The sequence below is a fragment of the Sebastes fasciatus genome, chromosome 1, assembly GCF_043250625.1.
Source record: "Sebastes fasciatus isolate fSebFas1 chromosome 1, fSebFas1.pri, whole genome shotgun sequence".
Taxonomy (NCBI): Eukaryota; Metazoa; Chordata; class Actinopteri; order Perciformes; family Sebastidae; genus Sebastes; species Sebastes fasciatus.
In genome coordinates, this window is record NC_133795.1 from 23,054,495 (window position 1) to 23,081,434 (window position 26,940).

General features: G+C 42.2%; 1 protein-coding gene across 2 annotated transcripts; it reads left to right on the forward strand.

Annotated features, from left to right (window-relative positions):
- The first annotated feature begins 1,886 nt into the window (after nucleotides 1–1,886).
- ccdc71 (coiled-coil domain containing 71) lies at nucleotides 1,887–25,282 on the forward strand. 2 transcript variants are annotated; one of them, XM_074638230.1, is made up of 2 exons: nucleotides 1,887–2,066; nucleotides 21,486–25,282. In XM_074638230.1, exon 2 carries the CDS (start codon nucleotides 21,496–21,498, stop codon nucleotides 22,567–22,569), a length of 1,074 nt encoding a protein of 357 aa, XP_074494331.1. In that variant the 5' UTR covers nucleotides 1,887–2,066; nucleotides 21,486–21,495; the 3' UTR covers nucleotides 22,570–25,282. The 2 variants fall into 2 exon arrangements, with proteins under 2 accessions (XP_074494331.1, XP_074494322.1); XM_074638221.1 differs by lacking the exon at nucleotides 1,887–2,066 and adding an exon at nucleotides 2,123–2,369.
- Nucleotides 25,283–26,940: the final 1,658 nt, after the last annotated feature.

The window sequence follows — 26,940 nt, forward strand, 5'->3', positions numbered from 1 at the left end:
GGAAAAGCCAACACTAGGATCAGCATTGATTCATGGAGAGACCTTCGTCTGGTCAGCTAACATTACTGCCAAGCAGGTGAAATATAGAGTGATATTGTGGTTTTAGCTGACGTGTGTCGCCTCACTGTTTTGAGCGAGCAAGCTCGAGCCTGACGCTGACTTTCGTTGACTTAACAGCCACAGGTGTCGCTGTTAACAAGCATTTCTGATTCTAACAAACAGTCCCTTTAATGTGTATATCAGTTTAATGTTGCAGCTGGTAAAGGTAGTTTTAATTACTTTATATTATATTTGTATTGCGTATTACTAATCTAAATCTTAAAAGTAACTAGTAGCCAAACTAATGTTGTAAATTAAATGTAATGAAGTAAAAAGTACAATATTTGCCTCCAAGATGTCGTGGAGTAGAAGTCGTAAAAGTATAAAATACTGTAAAATGGAAATACTGAAGTACCTCAAAATTATTATTCCACCGATAATATGTTAAGTCACTGGGATGATTGATGGTTGGCTGCTGATGCAAAGAGTTCCAGTCACAAACACCACATAAGCCCCGCCCAGTCATAAGGTCACAATAAAGGTACCAATACCACAGTGAAATACTACATGTTACCATGTCCAAAACTAAAGTAATAAGTACAATATTTTCCTCCAAAATGTCGTGGAGTAGAAGTCGTAAAAGTATAAAGTAGCATCAAATGGAAATACTCAAGTACGTACCTCAAAATTGGACTCAAGTACAGTACCACCGATCATATGTGAGGTCACTGGGATGGTTGGTTGTTGGCTGCTGATGCAAAGAGTTGGAGTCACAAACACGACATAAGCCCCGCCCAGTCATGAGGTCACAATTTACTCAGGCTTCTTGGTTGAGAGAGCCAATATCAACATAAAAATTGTGATATGAAATTAAAAAAAATGTTTTTACTAGTAGCCGAACTAATGATGTAAAATAAATATAGTGAAGTAAAAAGTACAATATTTGCCTCCAAAATGTCGTGGAGTAGAAGTCGTAAAAGTAAAAAATAGCATAAAATGGAAATACTGAAGTACCTCAAAATTATTATTCCACCGATAATATGTTAAGTCACTGGGATGATTGATGGTTGGCTGCTGATGCAAAGAGTTGGAGTCACAAACACCACATAAGCCCCGCCCAGTCATAAGGTCACAACAAAGGTACCAATACCACAGTGAAATACTACATGTTACCATGTCCAAAACTAAAGTAAAAAGTACAATATTTTCCTCCAAAATGTCGTGGAGTAGAAGTCGTAAAAGTAAAAAATAGCATAAAATGGAAATACTGAAGTACCTCAAAATTATTATTCCACCGATAATATGTTAAGTCACTGGGATGATTGATGGTTGGCTGCTGATGCAAAGAGTTGGAGTCACAAACACCACATAAGCCCCGCCCAGTCATAAGGTCACAACAAAGGTACCAATACCACAGTGAAATACTACATGTTACCATGTCCAAAACTAAAGTAAAAAGTACAATATTTTCCTCCAAAATGTCGTGGAGTAGAAGTCGTAAAAGTATAAAGTAGCATCAAATGGAAATACTCAAGTACGTACCTCAAAATTGGACTCAAGTACAGTACCACTGATCATATGTGAGGTCACTGGGATGGTTGATGGTTGATTGCTGATGCAAAGTCACAAACACGACATAAGCCCCGCCCAGTCATGAGGTCACAATCTACTCCGGCTTCTCGGGTTGAGAGAGCCAACAATCCACATAATAAATTGTGATATGAAATTAAAAAAAAATTAAAAAAATTCTTTGAGTTTTTTATGTATTTTGTTTAATAAATGATTTTTCTCAGTTGAACCTATAATAATAATATATATATATTTGTCAGTGACTTGTTCTCCCCACCCCCACCCCTCCGCCGGCTGAACAGAGCCCGCCCACCTCTCCTCTCTCCCCGGCTGCCTCCGCCTCTCTCTGCTCTCTTCCCTGGTCTGTCATCCACACCGCTGTTGTTGCAGCCATTTTACCGTGGAGCGTCGGGCGCAGTGGTGACCGGAGGAGGATGCCGAAACAGCGCCGTTAAAAGGTAATTCCGCCTCCTATTCACGTCGGTAACCTTCACGGTTCCGACTCAGCAGAGGACTGTGGGATTATAGTCTGGCTGAGTTGAGAGCTGAGAGAACAAGGCCGGCCGGAGAGGAGCTGCTGAGAGGAGCCGCTACAACTAGTAGCTGCTCTCAGCTCTCCGACACACAGAGGAGAGAGATTGCTCGGAGAGTGTTTGGCGAGCAAAGGCTGGTCGCTGGCAGTTCACAAGTCCGTGTGAAAAATGGCGACGTCTTCCATCAAACCACTGAAAGTTTTAAATGAGCTTCTCTGCGGCGACTGGGTGAATATATGTGTCTGTAGTTTGTGTTCAGAGCAGTGTTACACACATTAAACTGAGTGTTATTGGTTCGTCCAGGGGGCGCTCCAGAGCTACTGAACGACTAGAGGTTTGCGCACGTTTTGTAGCGTTAATCTTATTGGCTAGTCTGGTTTGTTTTGTTTTTAGCGTTTTTTAATATAATTTTAAAAAATAGATATATAGTGACACCATTAGTTTCTTTGTTCTTATCAAGCGAGTAAACACACCGGTCTGTTTGTGTTGTTAGCTCGGTTGACGTGTAATCTCGCAGACCATCGAGCTAACAATAGAGACGGAGAATAAAAAATGGAGTAAATTATCACGGTTCGCCGCCATTTTTGGAAGGTAGCGTATGCAGCTACCGGTCATTACGTATCACCGGTACGGTCAATCGTTCATCGTTAGAAATGTATAACGTACGTGCGGAAAACAAATGCAACTAAACCACGTGGTTAAGTTTAGGAAAAGATTGACTTGGTTAGGTTTAGGCAACAAAACTACATGGTTAGGTTTAGGAAAATATTGACTTGGTTAGGTTTAGGCAACTAAGCTACCTAGTTAGGTTTAGGGAAGATTTACTTAGTTACGTTTAGGCAACACAACTACTTAGTTAGGTTTAGGAAAAGATCGACTTGGTTAGGTTTAGGCAAAAAAACTACATGGTTAGGTTTAGGAAAATATTGACTTGGTTAGGTTTAGGCAACTAAGCTACCTAGTTAGGTTTAGGGAAGATTTACTTAGTTACGTTTAGGCAACACAACTACTTAGTTAGGTTTAGGAAAAGATCGACTTGGTTAGGTTTAGGCAACAAAACTACATGGTTAGGTTTAGGAAAATATTGACTTGGTTAGGTTTAGGCAACTAAACTACTTAGTTAGGTTTAGGAAAAGATTGACTTGGTTAGGCTTAGTTTCTTTGTTCTTATCAATCGAGTAAACACACCAGTCTGTTTGTGTTGTTAGTTCTGTTGACCTGTAATCTCGCAGACCGTTGAGCTAACAATAGAGACGGAGAATAAAAAATGGAGCAAGTTATCGCGGTCAACAGAGAATGGGAATTGTGGAGCATTCTGGGGCGCGCCACCATTTTTGGAAGGTAGCGTACGGCAGCTACTGGTCATTATATATCACCGGTCCTGTCATCTGTCAATCGTTCATCATTAGAAATGTATAAAGTACGTGCGGAAAACAAATGCAACTAAACCACTTGCTTGGGTTTAGGAAAAGATCGACTTGGTTAAGTTTAGGCAACTAAGCTACTTAGTTAGGTTTAGGTAATAAAACTACTTAGTTATGTTTAGGCAATAAAACTACTTAGTTAGGTTTAGGAAAAGATCGACTTGGTTAGGTTTAGGCAACACAACTACTTAGTTAGGTTTAGGAAAAGATTGACCTGGTTAGGTTTAGGCAACTAAACTACTTGGTTAGGTTTAGGAAAAGATCGACTTGGTTACGTTTAGGCAACACAACTACTTAGTTAGGTTTACGAAAAGATTGACCTGGTTAGGTTTAGGCAACTAAACTACTTGGTTATGTTTAGGAAAAGATCGACTTGGTTAGGCTTAGATTCTTTGTTCTTATCAATCGAGTAAACGCACCAGTCTGTTTGTGTTGTTAGTTCTGTTGACCTGTAATCTCGCAGATCGTTGAGCTAACAATAGAGACGGAAAATAAAAAATGGTTATCGCAGTTGAATGTGAATGGGAATCGCGGAGCATTCTGGGGTGCACCGACATTTTTGGAGGGTAGCATACGCAGCTACCGGTCATTTTATATCACCGGTCCTGTCATCTGTCAAGCAATCATCATCAGAAATGTATAAAGTACGTGCGGAAGACAAATGCAACTAAACCACTTGGTTAGGTTAAGGAAAAGATTGACTTGGTTAGGTTTTGGCAACAAAACTACTTGGTTAGGTTTAGGAAAAGATTGACTTGGTTAGGTTTAGGCAACTAAGCTACTTAGTAAGATTTAGGAAAAGATTGATTTGGTTAGTCTTAGTTTCTTTGTTCTTATCAATCGAGTAAACACACCAGTCTGTTTATGTAACTTCACAATCATCCGAACAAAGATAAGAATACTAACAATATGTTAATACTGCATATTTAAAATACCGGTGTCTTGCAAAATTAAACACATAAAGTTAGCCTTAGAGTTGTACCGATTCCAGTGTTGGAAATGCGTCAGATACTGCCCAAATTCGGGATCAGGTATTGGCAAGTATGCCAGTCTATGCACCGATCCGATACCATTATTTATTTACTGGAAATGAATTCTTCCGTGCCGCTCCAAAACAGTCGCCTTCACTGTGCTGTCGCCCTGGATGTATCATGGCTGCCACTGGCAACTACAGTTTTAAGAAATGATTGCAGCTAGTTTGTCACGTGACAATAGCAAACAACAGTGCAGTGCTAGTGGAGAGTGTAACGGTAACAGTAGTCAGAGCGAGGAAAATGTCAGCCATTTGGCAATATTTCACAGTGGAAAATCTGTTCATGTTTTGCAAAGGGTCTATCCTGAGCCAGGCCATACAACAAAGATAGTAATGATACCACATCATACATGGTCAGTAGTAAACAGCTGTTAAATAATTAAAACAATAATAACTATATATTTTTTTTATCACGCTCGGATCGGTACTCGGTATCGGATCGGTACTCGGTATCAGATCGGTACTCGGTATCGTCCGTATCGGGAAGGAAAAATGGTATCGGAACATCTCTAGCTAGCTTACCTTTGTGTCTGACTATATTCTCTATGTACTACAATAAGGCTTTTGAATCTTATTCACTATGCAGTGTTGTGTGTTATCTTTGGACACTTGCAGTAAACAGCCAGCGGGTGGCACTCTTACCCTTTATCCTCCAAAAACGGCTGACTTGCTGTCAGTGACGTCACATTTCCATTCCCTATTAGTAAGCTAGCTAGCTAGCTCGGGGAGCTTTTTCCCATTCTTCAATAGAGTGCTGAAGGGATGACGTATTTTTGTAGGTCAACCAGGAAGTTAGCATCGCCGTGGTTCCCTCGACAAAAAACTAATGGGATTTTCCATTGGATTTTGAATTATTGCAGAAAATAAGCTCTGTGGCAAACAAACATTTATGATACTTACGCAAGATAATCTCCACAAATGAACACCACTTTAATGATTATCAAAGTGTGAAAGCAATCGCCAGAAGTAAAAAGCTAACGTTAGGCTATAAACGAACTACACCACAGTCGCATGAAAGGAGTATAAAAAACGAGGCTGTAAAGATGACCGAGTTGGCCTGATGACGTTTTGTAGTCTCATTTAGCCACTTGTTAACAACCGCCTTTTTTAAAACACGTAAAGCTTAAAAATTCACATGTCGAGTACGTTAAAAACCTCTTCAGCTGGTGTTATTCACAGACGTTATTTCAGGCATCTAACTAAAAACCCATTAAAAAAAAACATTGACTTCAAGACGAGGGAAACTGGAAGTGCTAAAATGCTAACTCATTTCCGGGTTTTAGGACTCATTCTTGCAGCACTGTATAACTCTTTATTGAATGAAATGATACACAATCATGACAGTAAAATGGTGGTTTAGGACATAGAAAACTGAAAGGAGCTTTGAGAGCCAGGTGACTGACTAGTGCTTGCATGTTCCCGGCTGCTAAGTTACGAAGGTATGACCTGCCCTACTCTGCCTCAGATTACTCGCTGTCTGTCTGTCTGGTGTGATTGGTTAGGTTTAGGCATGAGGAGTGAGATTGGTTAGGGTAAGAATATCGGGGTAAGCCAATCAGAGGCAGAGTAGGGCTGGTCAGGGGCAGAGTAGGGCGGGTCATGCCTTTGCTATAGTATGATTCATAATATTGCTTCCTGACTCGCCAGCGGATTAGTCGTTACCCCCTGAGTTATAGTTGTCACCAACGAGCCTTGCAGTTCCTAGGTCACAAGGCTGTGTTTCGCATACTGACATATTGAATATTAACGTACTGCATACTAACATACTGCATACTACAATAACCTAAACTGCATACTCAATCTGTATACTGCATATTGCCTACTAAATTAACGATTAATTATGCCATTACTGAAGTAAAATCAAGCAATACGTCTTCTCTGCATCAACTGTATCGTCCAAGCCACCGTATTATTTTAGGACAAATTGAAATTATTACATATTTTAGTCCACCATTGTACAGTCTGAAAAGCCCAATGCATTTTGGGGCGGTTGAGTATGTCCAATAAGCTCTCATCTCATACTCAGATTTTCTTGCTAATCTAGTATACATCCGGGCATTTCTTGGGTGCACAAAATCCACATACTATGCTTCCGGAACGCACTGTATACTCAATTTTGCATCATACTTAGTAGGAATCAATATGTTAGTATGTGGTGTTACCTCGCTAGCTACAGTTGTTTACAGAGTCTTGCAGTTTCTTGGTCTCCAAGCCTCTAAAGCTGCCTTCACATGATAAGACATTTGCTCTTCACTACGCGAGGTAGGGCGCAGAGCCTTGCAGAGGCAGCAGGTAAAGTATGTCACCAAAAAGAGCGCAAGGAACGCCATTCACTAGGCAACAACGACAGTTTTAGCTATTCTCATTGGTTGTGCTGGTCAATAACTTGAACTTTGCCACGCCAAGGGTAGCGCTTTCGCCGGGTCGGGCGGCACCGCTCTCCCCATAGCAAAACAAAGGCACAGCCAGCGCAGAATGATTTTTACTGCTGATCATGCACTGTACTGTGGGAGGCTTAATGAAGCCTATTTCTCAAAGATGCAAGAATACATTTTGCAATGCTACTTTCTGTTCTGATCGGGGTCTGTAGATGGGTTTCCAGTTAACAAACTGTCCAGGATGCATGCTTAGCAGGGCGGTAGAAAATCATGTTGTCACAATGTAATGATAGCTTAAATACGGACATTTTCAGTGTTTAGAAATGAAGTAACTTGTTTGAAACTTGTTAAAGACTGTTTTAAAGATTTTTTTTTACTGTTTTTAAAATTGTAGCAGCACCAACATGGCACGTATTCCAGTGAGAAGCAGCAGCTAGTAGCAAAGATAATGCTAACTAAGGCTTAAACTTGGTGTATGGTCGCCGTGGTGAAGCCAGACAATTATGTCATCACGACTTTTGCATAGTGCACTAAGGTCATGCACCTCTGAATTTTTGTAACTGCACGCCCACTGCGCGGCTATGAAAGAATATGAGAGGTAATTTTGTAAAAGCTAAAAAAAGGTCTCATGAAAAGAGTGGCGACCCGAGGGAAGCACCGAGAGACAGAAAATAATTTTGATTTGGAGGTAAGCGACAGTAGGCTAATAATTACAGTACACAAATGCAATGTTTGGCGGTACGTCAGTATTTACTACTGTTATCAGGTAGCCTACTTTCCTTTCTGGTACCATTCATTGACTTCCTGCTTATCCATAGAATATGTTGTTTCTACACCCTCTGGCGTTTCGGAGCATATTGCAACGAAAAATGCTCTGAGCATAAACACTTCTGTGCATGCTCGTAGCGCGCACCATCTACGGAGGCCTACGCCACGGTGTCTATAAACAAAGCATAAGTAACTGAGTTTATATTAACACACAGTAACAGGGGGAGCTGCCTTACCTTAAAACAAGCGTTTCTTCCTCTGGGGAAAACTATCCACCATCTTGTAGTACTTAGTTCTGGTATAAATGATTAGTAATTGCTAACTCTACACTCTGAGCTAACCGGGTGAGTTCAGACTTGAGATAATGAACATTTCCACCCATTACTAGGCCTACTATAATAATTACTGACGTTTTTTTATGACATTTTTTATGTTGCACTAGGCAATGACCTTTTTATGACATCTTTTATGACATATTAGGCTTGGGTGGTATCTGTTTTTTCATACCTTCCTACGGGGTATATGGTACATTAAGGCCTGGGGGGGGGGGTGCTCGGAGGAGCAGCTTGTCACTAAAATGAGAATAGCTGGTCTAAGAGCCTGAGCTGAAGTTGTGGCTAACTTTAAGGCTATCCCCCTACACTTTAATCAGCAGCAGGTGGTAAGCAAGCCCGGGAGTTGTAGCATTTATTCACCAACAAATAGCCTAAACTGTACACACACTGCTACGTTCACAGCTATACCGTTATTGATAGCTAACTCTGCACTCCGAGCTTACCAGGTGGGGTCAGTCTTGAGATAATGAATATTTCCAACTATTACTTTCCACAGATTTGTACAGTTTAAGCCTTTTCAGGATGATCTCCTCATAAGCTGTCAGTCATTATGGTTTATTTTCAATCCCAGGCATGTGTGCGAATCTCACGGTTGACGTCTCTTGGAAACACATAGCCTGAGCTCAATTCCTACAATCAACCATGTTTTTCACTGGCATTTATGCCGGGGAGACCCGGTACGGATTAAGCCAGATTTTTGCCCCCGGCTAATTTTAGAGTTGTGTCAAAATTCTGCTAGATCGGTTGTCATTTGATGTGCAGTTTGAGGGGGTCACGAGTCACAATGCCTGATTAATTGTCTGAATGATCTGCCTCAGACAGATTTCTGGCATGTCATGGTCAGCTGTCTTGCAGTTTGAGCAGGTCTGAATTTCCGTCATGGCTGCTGTCAAAAGATCCGTTATAAACTGTTGTGAGCTTGTTTTAATAATATTAGAGAAGTATTTTACATGTTGTGTAAAATTGTAGTCTTGAGACTGCTGTGATATGAAACAGAACTTGAACTGAACATACCGACCATATTGTTTGCATCTTTTTCTGCTTATTTTCCGTTCACAGTACAATTGCACAAAGTTGACATAATGCTGCCTTTCTCTCTTTCTTTCTCATTGTTGTGGATGCAGTTGTTGTTGTTGTTGTCTTGTTTGAAACTCTATTGGAATAAGTTGTCAATGGACAAAACCCACCGTTCCGTGCTCATGCTCATTGTGAGCTCCGCGTTGTGGCTGTGCAATTGATCCGAAGAGTGTGAGCATAATAGTCGCGGGTTCTGGCCGTGCAGAAATCCCAATTAAAATGTGTAGTGTTTACACATTTTGCCATCATGTACATACGGGCTGATGAGTAACAGGCTGCAGTAGAGAAATGCTAAGGACATGCTTGAAGACATTTAGAGACAGTGTTTCCATTACCTAGTTTGTCCACCAGAGAGCACCGACCAAGTTTGTTTTTGGCTGGACTGCAGAGGGACAGCCTTACAAACGTAAAAGTCTGAGTTAATGAGCGATGAAGTCACACGATATGTCGGCTGAGTGTTGGCGTTTCCCTCATTGGCCGTTGCTCTTTCAAAATTAAAAGGCGGGAACAGTCTTTTTTTTTACGTTTTCAGGGGGCGCGTCAGCGATTCCACTCACCGGCGCGAGCGGGTTATGGCTAGAAAGGATCCGTCTAGAGTAAGTATGACATCATGTTCTCATAATCGGAGCGACTCAGGAAAAAAAACCTCAGAAGGGATCGGGATTCCGAGGTGTGCGGGATGCCCTTCGCGGGAGAGAGAAGATTGTTACTGTTGTATTAATGTTGCATGTTGATTTCTCACTTACTTTTGACTGAAACAGTCCTAATGTAAAGCTTTGTTTATACTGGCATGAGACCCCGTGGCGTGGGCTTCCGTAGATGGCGCGCGCACTACAAGCATACAAAGAGGCGTTTATGTTCAGCGCGTTGTTCGTTGCAACATGCTCTGAAACGTCAGGAGGCAACGAACAACATATTCTGTGGATGAGCAAGAAGTCAACGAGTGATACCGGAAAGGAAAGTAGACTGCTTGGTAACAGTAGTAAACACTAAACACCAACGTACCACCAAACATTGCATTTGTGTACTGTAATTATTACTACCGCTTACTTCCAAGTCAAAATTACTTTCTGTCTCACAGTGCTCTCCCTCATGTCACCACTCTTTCCATGAGACCTTTTTTCAGCTTTTACAAAACGTCTTCATGTGATTGTCCCTGTGGTCTCTCAATGAACAGTCATGTAGACAGTCTTCCCTCAAAGGCATCCATGTTGAAACGAAAAGCAGCGCGCGCAGTTGGCGCGTAGTTACAGAAATTCTGAGTTGCACCACCAATCACCGCGACAACTTGCAGAGCCAACGGTAGGAGTAGGAAAAAAAAGTCAATTCAACTATGTATTGCGATTTTTTTTTTTTTAGGATTTTGAAATGGATTTTTTTAATGCCAAAATAATTTTTTTTTTGCTTCATTTAAGTCTATGCCTAGGTAGAATGAAGTCACCGCTTTTATATTTTTAGTCAGAATAACGTGACGTCATATCCGTTCCGTATGTGTTAAAAGCAAAACAAACAGCGAGCCACAGTGAGTTCAGCCGAGAAAGTTGAAAACGGCAGAGTGTCTGCGTGGATACGACCTGCACCCTCACAGTTTAAATCCAAAATGGTAAACACTACACATACAGTAAAGTATGGAAACACTTTGGGTTTCACACATTACCAGGAAAAGCAGAGCTAGACATCACGGCTAAAGCTGCATGCTAAATCTGTCATGGACAGGAAACATTATCATATTGTGGTAACGGCCAGCAGCCACTTGCATCTCTGTCGGCTGACTCTACAACTGTAGAGCACCCATATACTGACATTTATGGTAAATGCATTCAAACAGTCCTCATGGAGCTGACAATGGATGTATAAAGAGAACGGAGCTGACGGAGAGTGTACACATATGACTACATCTCGTTTTCAAAATAAGGTGTTAACAATGGGGACTGTATATATAAAATACATATATGGAAATAAGATTGATTGGATTACATTATAAATTAAAAAGAAAATACCACTAATTTGTGAGGGAAATGTCTTTATTCTTTGATTTTTGGGTTGCTGGAAAAAAATTTAATAAATATTAAATGTCCCTAGAAGTCTATGATTCAACTTTTTCCCATGGTCTAGTGTTAAAAAAGTAAACAAATCGCAATAAATTGTAGAATCGCAATACTTAAAAATAGCAAAACTTATTGAATTGGCACCCAAGTATCGTGATAGTATCGAATCGGAAGATTGGTGAATCGTCCCAGCCCTAGCTAATGGTGCAGGACACACCGCAAAAACTAGGCCGACGGCTGCTCATCGATGGCCCCAAACTGTCCGACCGTCGGCTTGGTGTGTCAGGGCCTTTACAGACATGCTAATCCTATGCTTGGGCAAAAACCATGCAGTTTTTTGCACGCCTATTCTAAAAATAGTTTCTGCATACTGAAGTCCCTAAACAGGAAACTGGAATTGCTGTAAAGCTGAGACTCTTGTGGATTCAATGAACCCAATTGTATTCATGTGTGATGATATTAGTCCCCATAGTAGCCATTTCATTGTAGTGAGACCATTTTTTTAAAACTTGACCTTACAGTATAAAATGACCTGCTGTGACCTCTAGCATAATCAGCCTCATGAAACTTTACAGCCACAAACTAGAGACCTAGTGCATTCAGAGGATGTATGACTTTCCTAGGCTTTCCTCGCCATGCAATCTGCGGAAAAATGCAGTTCTTGCAGAAACCTCCAAATATATAAAAAGTTTTTGATGCCAAATCACAGCATGGCTTTTTCTATGGTGTTCCTCAAGGTATTAAGTCTTAATGTGGTATTTTGGAGGTTTTTTTGATAATTATTTATCAATTCGTGGACTGCTAAAAATTTGTTAAATTTAGCACCAAATCTGTGTAACAAATGAGCCCGACGCTGACTTTCGTTGACTTAACGGCAACAGGTGTCGCTGTTAACAAGCAATTCTGAAAGCCCCGCCGAGTCTATTTCCTCTGTGGTGGTGCGCCACGACCGACTCTAGGTTGGCTTGGAAAGGCCTGCGGTGAAGATGACGCTTTACAGCACCCCTCACCTGGACTTCGCCGCTTAGTGCTCACTGTGCCTTTTCTGCCTACACTGAGTTAGACTGGATCGGGCTTGTTACATTTCATGCTCTGCATCTAGAGTTCCTGCTCTGGCGTATCAAATGAAGCGCTCTCCTTTCATCAGTTAACTGACCAATCACAGACGTTTGTGTCAGCTCGCTCTGATTAACTGCTCTGTGACCACACAGCAGCAGCTGCATTTTCACCGTGAAGGCAACCTGCAAGAGAAACAAAACTACATTTACTGAGGAAAGAGAATTGCTTTTGATTTGTTTCATTCTTTGATCCAGTTGTAACAGCATTACACTTTAAGAACTTAAGGCACATTTGAAGAATGTGTTGTTTTTGTTTCAAAACTAGGTTTTACATTTTGTCAATTTTTCCAGCTGTGGTGGTGTGAAGTAGGTTCTTATTCGCGGTTCAGTGATTGATTCGTCAATACTTTCTTATTCCCGCCAACAATACTCTGATTGGAATAGTTGTTTTTTTCGTACCGGGGAAACGGCTGCACATGAGCACATCAGACCTGTTTGAATCACAAGCCCCTTTTACACAGAGATTCTGCAATACTGCCGTAAAGAAGATCCACCGTTATGCCGGCTTTGCTTTTTCACACAGAACCAAACAACGGCCCCAGTGTGTCATAGATAGCATGCTGGCATCACAGGAGCAAAAGAGGCGTGACGTTTAACACAACAGCATTGGCGTCTAGTGTGTGTGTGTGTGTGTGTGTGTGTGTCTGTGTGTGTAGTTCCGCTGTGTCGGCTGTCCCTTTTACACAGACGGCGGCTCGGCTCTGTGAGTACCTCCACTGCCGGCTCAGCGGCAGAACAACTCTGTCTCCCCATTCCGCCTCCGTATCTTTTATACAAAACAGCGAGGCGTAATAACGGCGCAACAGTCCCGCCTTGAGCAGGCTGTGTGAAAGGGGTTACTCAAAAGAATCGTGTGGTTTGTGATGAATCACTATAAAGCAAGGAATCTCTGTCTGTCTCTGTCCTTTGTCCTTCTGTATGTCTGTTGCATATCTCAAATGTTCATCCGATCAACTTCACACTTAAGCCAAGTTCACACTACATGATTTTCAAAGTCGTCAGATTGCAGTACTGTTCACACTACACAACTTGCTGTCTTGTAATCGGGAGTCTTGGGCTCTCATTGGCTGTAGCTCATGGCCGGAGTCCCTGACTGGTCCAGATATTTATAGGGATGCACCGATCTGACTTTTTCAGTCCTGATACGATATGTACACGTGTTCATGAATTATTCATATTCTGCCTTACCCCGCCAGTCACCGTAGGTGTTGAAAGTGACCAATCAAAGAGCGGGAGGATGCATTTCCGCTTGCGCATACTGTTCTGTGTGCGCGCGCAGGTTTTGACACTAATTAAACGCCATTGCGGACCCCACCCATGTAATGAGAAGTGTAATGTTGCATTCATACCAAGCGCAAAGCAAATGTTTGCCTCGCTTTACTCGCGCGAGTTGGACCGCAGGATCATTTGTGTTCATTCATGTCACTTGCGCTAAATGTGCTGGAGGGGTTTACCTCCATGGATACCAACAGTTTCATCAACCATGGCCGAAATAACCAATATTGCTGCTTTGTAAATATTGTGGAATCTGTAAAAGTCCCAGATACCTTGGAAATCCAAACGCTGTCCTGTCTGGGTTCAAAACATCACCTGGCTGTATTCACTGTATCTAGCAAGCCATACGTCGCTACAGCTGTATGAACCAAAAATAGACAAATTGTGCTGTGATTTAATTGCAATAAACACATCAAAAGTATGCCTAAATAACTACATAATGATGTTGATTTGTAAAACGTCTGAATTCATACTTTGTCAAGTCTGTCTGCAAAACGACAAGCAAACAACTTTTAAAATACTTGTTTTCTGAATGGAGTTCGGATCGATCAGTGCCAGGCTATGCTAACATTGTAGCTGCTTCATCAACGCTCAAGATAAAGTCATCTAGGCATAAATACAGCTTCAACAGAAGGCTACAATATTTCTCTCCTCCATTTCTGAATCAACAACGTCAGGATGTGAGTGACGACAGGAGGAGAATCTCAGTGCTGATAGGCTTTCGCAACTGTGTTGCGAAAGCCTATCAGAATGTATACTTCAATTTCAACAGAATATACACTTCAATTTTGTTTAGTTGTTGAAAGTAATCTCACCTCACAACAAGAGCCAGTTGCTTGGTGACAGTGATGACACAAGGCAGACGGTTGGCCGTTGGACAGTTTTGGGTCGTCCGTGAGCGTCTGTCAGCCTACTTTGTGGGGTGTGTCCCGTACTGTTGGCTCTAGTCTGCCCGTGTTGGAGGTTATTTGGCGGAGCCCGCCGGTGACAGAAATCCCTCTGGTTGGTGGTTCAGCTTAAATGAATCAGTGCACAAGAAGAGAAACGTAAATGAGGAAAGCAAGCCAACGAGTAGAAAAGAGGAAAAACACAGAAGGCTCTTCTAATTTTTCATCTCATCTGATCATTCCAATACAATGGAATGATGCTAAGTGGTGAGTGAGAGTGGTGTGGAAAAGGTCAGCAAACGCTGCTTTGTTTTATGTAGGTATCATAACAACGTCTTGTATCCACCGCCCTCGGTCTTCTGGTTACCCTTTTTGATTGATGAATATGGACTACTGCCGCCTGCTGGTAGGGAGAGTTATTTCATCTCATGCAGGCGCCAAACGTACGTGGTAGTTGGTCATTGGGTGTAGTCTTAGCTGTGTGTTTGAGACCAGCTTTTTTGGCCAAGACAAAGGAGACGCAAGTCGACTCAATATTCGGCCTTCATCGCTGCTAGTTCTTTGATGTCGGTTTGGTGTGTCTGGGCCTTAATCCCCACACTGGGGATTTTGACAACTCTGCCACCAGATGGTCTTCCAAAATTTGGCCAATGATCTCCACCATTGATGTGGCTGCTCATATATTTGGTGTTGGCACTGAACTAGGGGCAGAAAAGTGATTAGGTTGGCCTACTTGACAGTAATTATGTGGATATGTTCAATTTACAATCATGTAATAAAATAGCTGCATAATTTACAGACCATCAAAACAAGCACAGCCGAGTCGCTTGCATAAGAAAATAATGGGCTCATAGCTGGTGTGGTGGGGCCACTTTTGCTTGAGGCATTCATGTATTATTTTGAAGCAGCCTTTAAGAGCCCTGTGGTCCATGTCCACTTTTGCAGCTATGGCATGCTGCAGTGTTCTCCCTAAAGAAAGTAATTATTTTTTAAAACAACTATTTTATATTAGATAATAATTTTTCATAACTTATAGAGTGAAGTTTTCGTAAAAGTGCTACCTTACCTTCTCTATTGCATTTCTCCTTTTCTTCTGCCACTTTTTGGATAGCTGTCATGACGTTTTAAGTTATCCAACCGGTAGTTTGGGGACGGCTGTCCCACAAAGCCAGCAGCAAGCTGCAACGTGGGGGCACAATGCTTTTGGCATAGGTACCATGTATTGCCTTACTCATTATGTCTGAGCCAGGCAAATTTGTTCAGCTGTTCAACCATAACGGTAATTTAGGTAACCTTTTAAAAAATTGGATGTGTTTGGATGCAAAAGAACAGCCACGGTGTATCAGGGCGCCGCCGACACAATTTGACTTGAAGGGAAAAGACCAGAAAAGACTGACGCTCTCTTTTCTTCCTCATTGGTAAAATAGGCAGCGCCTTTCCCGGTGCACTGTGGTGATTACTACACTGCTCAAAAAAATTAAGGGAACACTTAATCATCACAGTATTACACCAAGTCAGTTAAACTTCAGGGATATCAATCTGTCCATTTAGGAAGCACAAGTGATTGTGAATCACTTTCACCTGCTTTAGTTCAATGGAGAGGCAACAGCAAGACGACCCCCAAAAAGGGGATGGTTTGGCATGTGGTGGCCAAAGACCGTTGCCATCTCCTTATCCTTCCTGACTGATTCTTCTCCAGTTTTGTGTTCTGCTAGTGTCCTTGTCATTACTTGTAGCATGAGGCGGTACCTGCAGCCCAATCAGGTCGCAAGAAGGTTTGCTGTGTCTCCCAGCACAGTCTCAAGAGCATGGAGGAGATACCAGAAGACCGGCCGTTACACGAGGAGGGCTGGACAGGGCCGAAGAAGGGCATCAACCCAGCGGCAGGACCGGCCAGAGAACAACAGAATTGGCAGGTCCACCTTTGGCACCCCGTTCTCTTCACAGATGAAAGCAGATTCACACTGAGCACATGTGACAGGCGTGAAAGAGTCTGGAGACGCCATGGTGAACGTTATGCTGCCTGTAACATCATCCAGCAAGAGAACTGGGCGCCAATGGCGGACCTGCCAATTCTGGTGTTCTCTGGCGAATGCCAATGGAGTTGCACGGTGCTGGGCTGTGAGCACAGGTCCCACTAGAGGACGTCGGGCCCTCATGCCACCCTCATGGAGTCTGTTTCTGACAGTAGCCTGCTGGAGGTCATTTTGTAGGGCTCTGGCAGCGCTCCTCCTGTTCCTCCTCACACAAAGGAGCAGATACCGGTCCTGCTGCTGGGTTGATGCCCTTCTACGGCCCTGTCAAGCCCTCCTTGTGTAACGGCCAGTCTCCTAGTATCTCCTCCATGCTCTTGAGACTGTGCTGGGAGACACAGCAAACCTTCTTGCGACCGCAAGAATGGATGTGCCATCCTGGAGGTGCTGGACTACCTGTGCAACCTGATTGGGCTGCAGGTACCGCCCCATGCTACAAGTAATGACAAGGACACTAGCAGAACACAAAACTAGAGAAGAATCAGTCAGGAAGGATAAGGAGAGAGCAATTGTCTGTGGCCACCACGTGCAAAACCATTCCCTTTTTGGGGGTCGTCTTGCTGTTGCCTCTCCATTGCACCTGTTGTCACTTTCATTTGCACCAAAGCAGGTGAAAGTCATTCACAATCACTTGTGCTTCCTAAATGGACATATTGATATCCCTGAAGTGTGTTAAAGTGCTATACTGTGATGATTAAGTGTTCCCTTAATTTCTTTGAGCTGTGTATACAGCGCCACCACCACATCGGCATAATGCTGCAATTGCAGTTACAAATGACTAAATTCCACAGAGTGCAACACCGTGCAGCGCTTGTTAGAAAATAACGTTTCCCATGAAGACACCCGTTGTTGAGAGCTGGAGGCGGTGTGACATTTGACGGAAGTGGCCGCCTTGTAATTCTCTATGCAGGAAAAACCCAGGTTACAGTCCAGTGCACCTGCAAAGCCGCCCCGTCACCAAACGAGTCATGAGTCTGAGCTGTAAGACTCAGGCTTTAATGCCTTTGTTCATCATCTGTGATGTGGAAACATCAGATTTCCAGACAGCCAAAGAAAACAAATGTCGGGCTTTTGACAGCGCTGTCACTAGGACTGTACCGAATATAATTTTTTTTACATTCAAAGCTTCGATTGGGGTTTCCGGATGAAGCTTCCAATGTCCCTCACATGTTGTGATGCCATGACCCTAAAAAGATCCAAACACAAAATCCTCAATTTGAATAAAGTGATGAATGAATGAATGTATGAATATAACTTGCCAGTTTAGTCAACATAAATATGCTGTGCTCGCTGTGTAGATTGTTAATAACTAATAGCTTTTTCACACGACATGACTTTAACCCTGATTTTCCGCCCCCCCCCCCCACAAAAGCCCCATATCGGAAGCAAATCAGTGTTGACTTGCCGCTCGCACATTGGCGTTCAAGCGTCATGTGTGAGCTGCTCAAAGACACTCACAGAGAGGCTTGCTAGCGCTAGCCGATGCCTCACTGACACATTCCAGATATCTAGCATGCTAAACATCTGGACTTATAGGGGACTCTGGCCACGAGCTACAACCAATGAGAGCGTGAGATACGGGTTGAGGGGAAACCTGGGGGAGGAGGGGTCACCTGTACAAATAGGAACTTACTGTATGTGTTACATTTGCAACGGTCGTGTCTAGAAGGTAACCTCCAAGTGTGAAAACTGGTGGAAACAGGCTATTTTTTGTTTTCGTGACAAAATGTGTTCAAAAGTATTGATTTTGGGAAATTGCATTCACATTTTGGCAAATTCCATGATATTTTGCGTTTTACAGTCGATTCCATTTTTATTATCAAATTACACGATTCCCTCCGTGTTTTACGCATCGCGGAAATCATAGGGCCCTACTTATACCAGGTGGGGATGATTTTCTGTCTGCGGGTGTGCAGTCCTTCTGTCTGTCTGGCAGCAGCATGGATACTTTGTGTGTTGCTGCCTCTGATTAATGGGCCTGATAGTGTGCATGTTCAACTGCAGAGTTGCAAGAGATCTCCTTGGCCTACTCTGCTTCTGCAGGCTATGCTGTCTTCTGCGCCGTTTAAACTGTAAAATGAATAAATTAACTACCATATACTCATATACTATATATAGTTTACCTGATGAGATACAATCTCATTCATTGTCTGCAGTTTTGATGTAAGGTAAACAGTAAACAGAACATGGCTTGTAATATTAGATCACATGTGAGGTGGAAAATTACCAACAGCCAGCAGACTGATGCTGTGATCTACAGACTTTGTTTTTTCTACCAGGCAGCTAATTAGCATCTCCAGGTTCACTGGTATTCTGATGTACGGTTTTCTTGTTTTCTCTACTATTTTATAACGCTGTTGATAGCTTTCTGGTCTTTGACCACATAAGAAGTGATTAGTTTCTTTGACCTTTGTTGATCCTTCAGAATACAAATTTGAAAAACATACACGGTCTTAATATAACTAGTTCTCCCAGTAAAAAAAGTGAGTAGCAGTTTGAAAGTATAACTGTGTTGAATCTAGCTCAATTTTCTCATTCATTGTACAGACTGTAGCCACGGAAAACCTTTAGTTTGTCAGCTTGTTGGGGGTTATGATTGCCAGGAAGCAGAGCTTTGAACTAGAGAGAGATGATGATGATGATGATGATGATGATGATGATGTCGGCCCGTCTGTTGAGCCAACATTTTGGTTTAGATTATTTGCAAATTGTAAGCATTTTACTTAATCGATCATTGGTGGCATTAACAATCAAGCCACGCCGACACACTGTCCCGGTCTTATGCACAACTCTCTCTCCGTTGCTGTTGTAGCCGACTGGGAACAAATATATTTAATTGTTAATGAAACGTAAACATTAGTTGCAACCCTAAACATCAGCATGCAAGTATGTTCTAACGTTTGCATGTTAACCCAAAGGATGGGTTAGTTCAGCTTAGGCGAGTTCATCCTGATAAAGTGCAGCTGAAGGCTTGATCCGACTTGCTGCATTGAAACAGGATCTGCCACAGCGCTTGTGCATTTAACCAGGAAATATCAAGCAGAGTAACTATATCAGGTAGCAAGCGGGGGCAAGTGCACTGGTGTCACTGGACCAGTTGATTCACCATGCAGCCTGGCTTCAGTTTGTAGTCTGATGGGATATTGGTATAATGATTACCCCTCCCTTATTTATCCACGGACAAATAAACAGCTGCTAACGTAGCACAAAAACACACTCTGTTTGTCAGACAATCGCTATCGTTAATCTGGGCAGACAGTATCGTTACGCCGGGCAGACACAGCGGACAACCTGCTAAACTAAACTAAATGTGTGGTGGAAACTTTTACTGGGAACGTGGCTGCATGTCCGCGACACTACACGCAGCACCATGGGTGCTACAGTTACTCTCCTGATGGTTAACTGGGGAATCCGTTGTCTGTTGTGCTCCATTCACTGCAGCTGGCGCACCGCTGCATGCTAGGCACTAATCTTGTTGGTTAACGGTTAATAATCGGTTAACCAGGGTTGGTTATCGGTTAAGAATTTTTTTCAAAATAGCAACCCTATATATAATATTCGGCAGTTTCCCTCCCTCGAGACTCGTTGAACTACCATGTCAAGTTTTTCTTATTTTTTTCTGTTGGAAGAGGATCCCAGGGCGTTGTTTCTCCTGTCCCAATGGTCCTGGTTGCCATGGTACCTAATGAAGCTCGTTTAAATGAAGGGTATAAAGGTGTTGAACTGGTGCTGAACTGAGAGAAGGTCGCAGTGGCAACAAGCCAGCTGGGGTCATTCTCTCAGCAGATCGTGGTGCTTCACTGTTTCATTATATTCACTGTTGCTGTCTGCTGGTCTGGCTGTGTGAGGTGTCTGATTACACTGCTGCTGATGGTAAACAAGCTTCTCCCCCAAGCATTAATTTAGCAATTAAAAATGCTCAGCCTGTGTGTTCACAGCTGCAGCAGTACATGTTCATGTTAACATTTTATATTCAGGTGACTTGTATCATGTATATCAATAACATTTAGCAGTGAACTCAGCTGCAGAACACGCGTCACTTTCTGGAATACATTTAACAAGTAGTAGGGAGGTCACAGCACCCAGACCCAGCGGAAATGATGATGGTAGAGAAATGTGTAGGAGAGACAAGAGTTGAACCACACATTGTTTGGATATGAACAGATAATGCACTCTGAACAGATGTGAACAACACTCATTCATGCTGCTGTAAAATTTGAAATGAACATTATACATAATTGAAGCAAATCTACTGCAGGAATCAGTGAAACTCACTCCTTCCCAGGGTTGGGAGGTTTACTGTAAAAATGTAATCTGATGCGATCACAAATTACCTGTTAAAAAAATTGTAATAAGTAACCTAATCTAACTATCACAATATAAAAGTAATGTAATCTGATTACTTCCCATTATTTTTGGATTACCTCAATACCAAATATGCAAATAAAGACAAGAGAAAACAAAAATGCAGAAATTTCGCAATTATTATGTATGTAAAGCAGAAAAGAGTAACATCACGGTACAGTGCAAGGTCTGCCATCCAGCTGTGAAAATCCTGTCATAATCCAAGGACTTGAATTATTGGCACATTAGTTAAATTAACTAAAATTCTTTCTTCTTTTTTTTTAAAGGAAAATGTGTTTTTTCATTGCTGAAAGCGCCTACATTTGTGTCCATTATTCTTTTCCCTCCGTACCAGTAACAGCTACATAGATCGTTCTTAGAATCAGTTTAGACTTTTTAGCGCTTCCTCTGTGACACAAAGTGTCACCAGCTACTTCTTTTTGTCTGCCAGCTTCACTGGGAATGTGCCGGGTGGGAGGTCCACAATATCCCAACAAACATAAATTTGGAGTTAATGGAGGGTAATTTCCTCCTATTTTGGTAGAATGGGGACCGAAAAAAAGAGGTTCTTGTTGTTCCTTTCTGTGATTCCGTTTAACCGAATGCTTTCTCTACTTCCGGCAGGAATAGAAACATGGCTGATGCGGCGCGAGGTCCCGTGGTTGGCCGGCCATTGGCATTTGCCAATGAAGAGCGGGCAGTTCACTCCTGGTCCCGGATCTCGTCAGCGGGGCACAACGTCCTCCTGGATGCTCTGAAGATCCTCAGTCCGATGTCCCGTGACCTCTCGAGCAGTGAGGAGCTGGTCACCTTCCTGCAGGAGCTGGGCGAGGAGGGCCACAAGCCCACCGTGCTGCGTAGCAAGGACGTGTATGGCTACCGCTCCTGCACAAACCAACCCCTGACTGAAGACATGCTGAAGCCACCCAACAGAAATGTCAGACCCACCGCCAAGAGGAGGGGAAGGAAGCCCCTGGCCAGGAAGAGAGATGTGCACCCGTCCTGGAACTCCTCTGAGAAGAGCAACCCCAAGATTCAAGGGGTCCGCCCTCCAGAGCTGCTGGTGGACCACCGAGCCATCATCTGCAGCAGGACACCCAGTCGGACTGTAGAGATGTCGCAGGCACTGCAAGTGCGGCCGTGCCTCAGACTGACCAACATTGAGGGCCTTTCTGGCTTCCATACGGCCAGACTCCAGATCCACACTTCCTGGGACTCATCTTCTGAGGCACCCTCTGTTGGCTTTTCACAGCAACAGCACCCTCTTATGCTTTCAGGAATACCTTTGCAGCCTTCTCAGAATGGTGGTGGGGCGCCCACCACAGCAGTGGCCTTGTTCAGCCAGAAGAGCCTGTCCTGCCCCATCCGATTGGACGGTGCCCTCATTGGAGATTCTGCACCGGTCTTCTACGCAAATGGACGGGCGTTCCCAGAGACTCACACAGAGCTGACCAGCAATGGCTGGAGGAGCAATGGCTTCCACCGAAATGGTCGGGGCCCCAAAGAACTGAACAACACGACCCGGCAGAGAAACGGCTGGAAGGAAAAACACAGTCTTAGATGGAAAGTGATAAAGGTGGATGACTCTCGCTCTGTGACTGAGGCCTGCAGAAAAGCGCAGAAGATCCTACAGGTCAACCTGTCTCCAGTGATTCAGATCCAACCTCTCAACCATGTGCTGAGAAACTTCAGATATCAGAATAAGTGACAATTCCCCTCAAAACCCACAACCATTGTCTCCTTTAGCAGATGTTAGTGTTTTACATCCATTAGCCTATATCTGGCTGAGCCCCAGTGTTCATTGCAGACATCTTACATGTTTTTGTTGTGATCTCTGCTGAGTGTTGGAGGTAGAGAAGTCAGTCTGTCTGTGAAAGTTCTGGTTCCTGACAGGGGCACTCGGGATTGAAAGGCATTTGAAGTTAGGTGATGCTTTTCTCAGCAGGCTGGGAAATGACTATCGGCCGAATGCTGGTACATTTTCACGGTCTACTTTAGTTTACACTATACAATACTTCAACCAACCATCATTCTGCTTTGAGTTGACTGCCTGCTAGCCGATGTTGCTGATGTATTTTAGGACGCAGCATCCACTGTGACTGTTAGGTTAAAGGTGAATTTTCTGCCCTTCAACAAGGCACTGGGTGCTCACAGTTGTTTGAAGAGTATTTATAACTCATTTGAAGTATAGCGCCGTTTTGTTGAAAAGCATTTTTTTTACTTGTAGCGCTTACAAACAGTGCTGTCACTGCAGCGCCCACTGGAAAGAAGGAGAAAATAAAGCTAGTGGTGGGACAGGACGATCCCATTGGACTCCCAGATGAACTGGTGGATGAGCAGGGCGGGTTTCCAACGCCTTCAGACGAGCAGACGTGGTGGTTGGTTGGTCCCAAAAAAACAAATAAACTAAACAAAAGGAAAGAGAAAAGTGTTTAGTTTGTCTTCCTTTTTTGTATTTTTGTTGTGTTTCCACTGGAAATCGGGAACGCTCTGGGAGCGAGTACAGCAGGGAATCAAACCCGTGGCCCATATAGAGATACACTGATACCTGGATGATTTGTTTCAACTACAGTCCTTCACTAAGTGTTCCTTTGGTTTAGTTTATCCACACATGGAAACAAAAAAGTTATAGAGTATTTTCAACTGTTGGGTGATATGATGTCTTACTGAAACAAAACGCCGATCAATGAACTGCAGAAAACGGCAGGTATTGAAGAGGACTTGGGCCTTATTAAACATTTTCACTTCGGAGATTCATCTTTGAATCTTAATTCTGGGAAAACTGAGAATTGTGAGATATAAGAATTCAATATTTAAAGTTTTTCTCATAAAACTTGATCTCTGAATTCTATATTTACAAATTTCTGACCGTAATTTCAGAGTTTATTCTCTATGGCTATTTCCCTCAAAATTCCTCCATTCCATGATGTGGCCCTGATCCACCTCCATCGGTTTAAGGTGTTTTTCACCAGATACAAAAACAACCCTAATGCTGCTCAAGGTTTACCTTTGTCCAACACATTTCTGTACTTCACAGGCAACCAACTGTCATTTGGAGCCTTGATATAAGACATTTGTTTGGCCAATTCAAAAAATCTTTGTGGTGACATTTGTTAACTTGAGCTGCAGGACTGTTTGTTTCCCGACCAGTTAAATTTTAAACTGCATCATCTGAAAGTTGAATCTCCCATCAGAACTAATCTGTGCTCTGTTGAGTCGATGGCGAGAATTGCACTTTGAGAGTGTGACGGTGCTTCATTGTTGCCTGTTTCCTGAACATGAAAGTCATTAATATTCGTATTTCCTGCATCACGTAGAAAATGTGTGAAATAATCTAAAAAAAATTGGTTTGGCTTTCTTTGAGCCCACGCTGGTTTTTGCTACAGGTGCTAACTTTGCAACGTTGGTGCTGAATTAAATGACTGGCACAAGAATGTCGTCATGTTCCTGTTTTTCTAGTTCAGATTGGAGCATTTAGGAGCGGTGACTTCCTGGGAGTTATTCTCTGATGGATTGATAGCACTGCTGCCCTTTGCAGGTTGGGATGAGCATGCCGAACCGCCTTGTGTGCTTTCCAAAGGGTTTCTAATGTGATGAGCCACCTGAATCAATTTTCATTTTATCATCTGTGAGAAACTCCTGTGAATTCCCCTATAACATTTGTTTGCGATGTTTAGACAAAACCACATTCCACGAGACAAAAGTTTAGTTTTTACCTCGGAAACAGTACTTAAACACAAAATCCTAAATCATTGTCCACTTACTAGCTTTTTTCTGAGCTTTTACGGATCTCAAGACCATTAAATGTGAATGAAAGCTCTGGAAAAAACCAGTAAGCAGATCTTGATTTAAAATGTTTTTGTCAAACTACATTTTAATTCTTTCTCCAAAAAAATATCAAAATATCAAAATATTGACTACTTTAACCACCAGATCTTCAAGTCAGTGTAAAACAGAGCTCGGTAAAAGAGGACTGTTGTTTCAAAAACTACCAAAAAGATGAAAAAATTAAATTGAATGTCCTGTTTCATGTTTAAATGCTGTGTTATGGGCCACTTGGTGGAAAGAACTAATCAGATGTAAAGTGGAAATCTGTGCTTTCTAGTTTGAAGTTCATGCATTATTCTCAAATTAGCAATCCGTTCTTTAAACTGAGGCCACATCAGTGTTTGATGGTCGGCTTTACAGATTTCCACGACTGTTCTTGTGAATTTTACGTTATGGAAGAGTCTCGGTTTCCTTGTCCTCCCCCTTCTGCGATCTGTCTGTACGCAGTCATGTTCATGCCCACTGACAGTTCCCTTTTCTAGATCTTCTATCTGTTAGTCTCGTTTGTGCCACACTTGTATAATATTGTATTTCCTACATGATCTTTGAAAACTCTTTTTGTTCAATAAAACCGATCTGAAAAGAATCATTAATTTTCCCCCACCAACTACAACATTTTTCATAACGTGACTCTTTAGCAAGAACAGTACAATCTCTAATTTTGAAAAAGTTTAGTTTCATTACCATATGATCGGATTGTTTATGTTCTTAGACCTCTGACTCACAAAGTCAAAAGTCATGTGTCATTGAGAAACAATTAAGGGATTAGTCGATTAACAGAAAATGAATCAACTGTTTTGATAATCATCATTTAAGTTATTTTTTTTTTTCTGGCAAAAATGACAAACATTAATTGATTCCAAAATCTCATTTGGAAGAATTTGCTGCTTTTCTTATTCTCTTGTGATAGTAAACTGAATATCTTTTGGTTTTGCCGCACAAAACAAGCAGGCATTTTCTCTTATTTTTTACATTTTATAGACCACTAATTAAAGGACAGTCCTCCTTTTTTTCAAGTTTGTCTCAAACTATAACCATCATTGAAGTTGAAAATTGGCTGCTGATGTGGGGATTTTAATTATCTGGAAAAAGTCTCAAACTGTCCATTTTTTTAAAAATTTTTTTACAAGAAACAAAGGCGGTGAAATATTTGAAACTGGTCAAAGATCAGGAAAAATTAAAACTTGGTAACATAAAAAAATATATATTGGCAAAATATATGCCCAGTCTCAAACATACGGGACAAGATATTCTTTATGAAATATTGCAATCTTTATATAGAATTATCAGGTTAGGAACTGATGTACAGTTTTGATGGGTACCAGCTCATGAAATGGTATATCAACTTGCCAAAAATGTATTAAAAGCAAATTAGGGAGAGTTCACAAAACCAATAAGTAAGTCAGAAACCAAAGCTTTAATCTGGAACAAAATTAACAACTAGTGGCACATGCGTGTAAATTTGACCGGCACTGAATCGGCTCTCTAAGACTAGTGATCCATGCGTCTCTACTGACCTGTAGAGAAGCAAAGACCCTCCCCTACCGTGGACCACAATGGGACCTTAATTCGGAAAAAATATGTACTGTAGTCCATGGTGAGAGGCAAATACATTTTTAAATCACTTTGAAATGCACCATGATTTACACGTTGGTCAATTTAAAAGATAATTTTGCAAGTCAAGAAAGTCGCAATTTGTCATAAAACTGTTGAAGATGCGTAATTAGAAAGACTACACTCCCAGAAGTTGTGCGTAAATGACGTCTCTCTCGCTACGATTCCTGTCTGTTTCACACTTCGATGTACTCACACAAACAACGGGTCTCACTCGTTCTTTCTCTTCCTGGCTGATAAAAAGACCAGGAGTCGCTGGATAAAAGACATCAGGTAAGATAACGTTACATTGTGTGTGTGTGTGTGTGTATTTGGAACATAGTTAAGTTAGCTAGCTAGCTAGTGTTGGTGACGTATAGGCTATTATGCGAGACGAGTTCACTGAACGGTTTCACACAAAACTAAATGATACTCGGCAAACCTCCCTGTTCCGTCCCAGTCACGAGATGAATGGTGAAAACTCCCATCTCACGGGAATCCTGTTGTCAGCCTCTGCTTTGTATCAGATCCAGCAAGTCATAGGAGTGGGAAGGTCACTTGGGAAAAGTAGGAAAGAAGAGGAAGTCTGAGTTAACTCATGCGCAAAATTAACATTCGCCTCCCGTTCGCTTACATTCTATGTGAGAAAAGGTCCGAA

Coding starts and splice junctions, on each gene's coding strand:
- ccdc71 (XM_074638221.1), top strand. CDS start 2,347: ATGAGCTTCTCTGCGGCGACTGG. Junction 2,370..21,485: donor AGCTTCTCTGCGGCGACTGG/GTGAATATATGT, acceptor TACTTCCGGCAG/GAATAGAAACATGGCTGATG.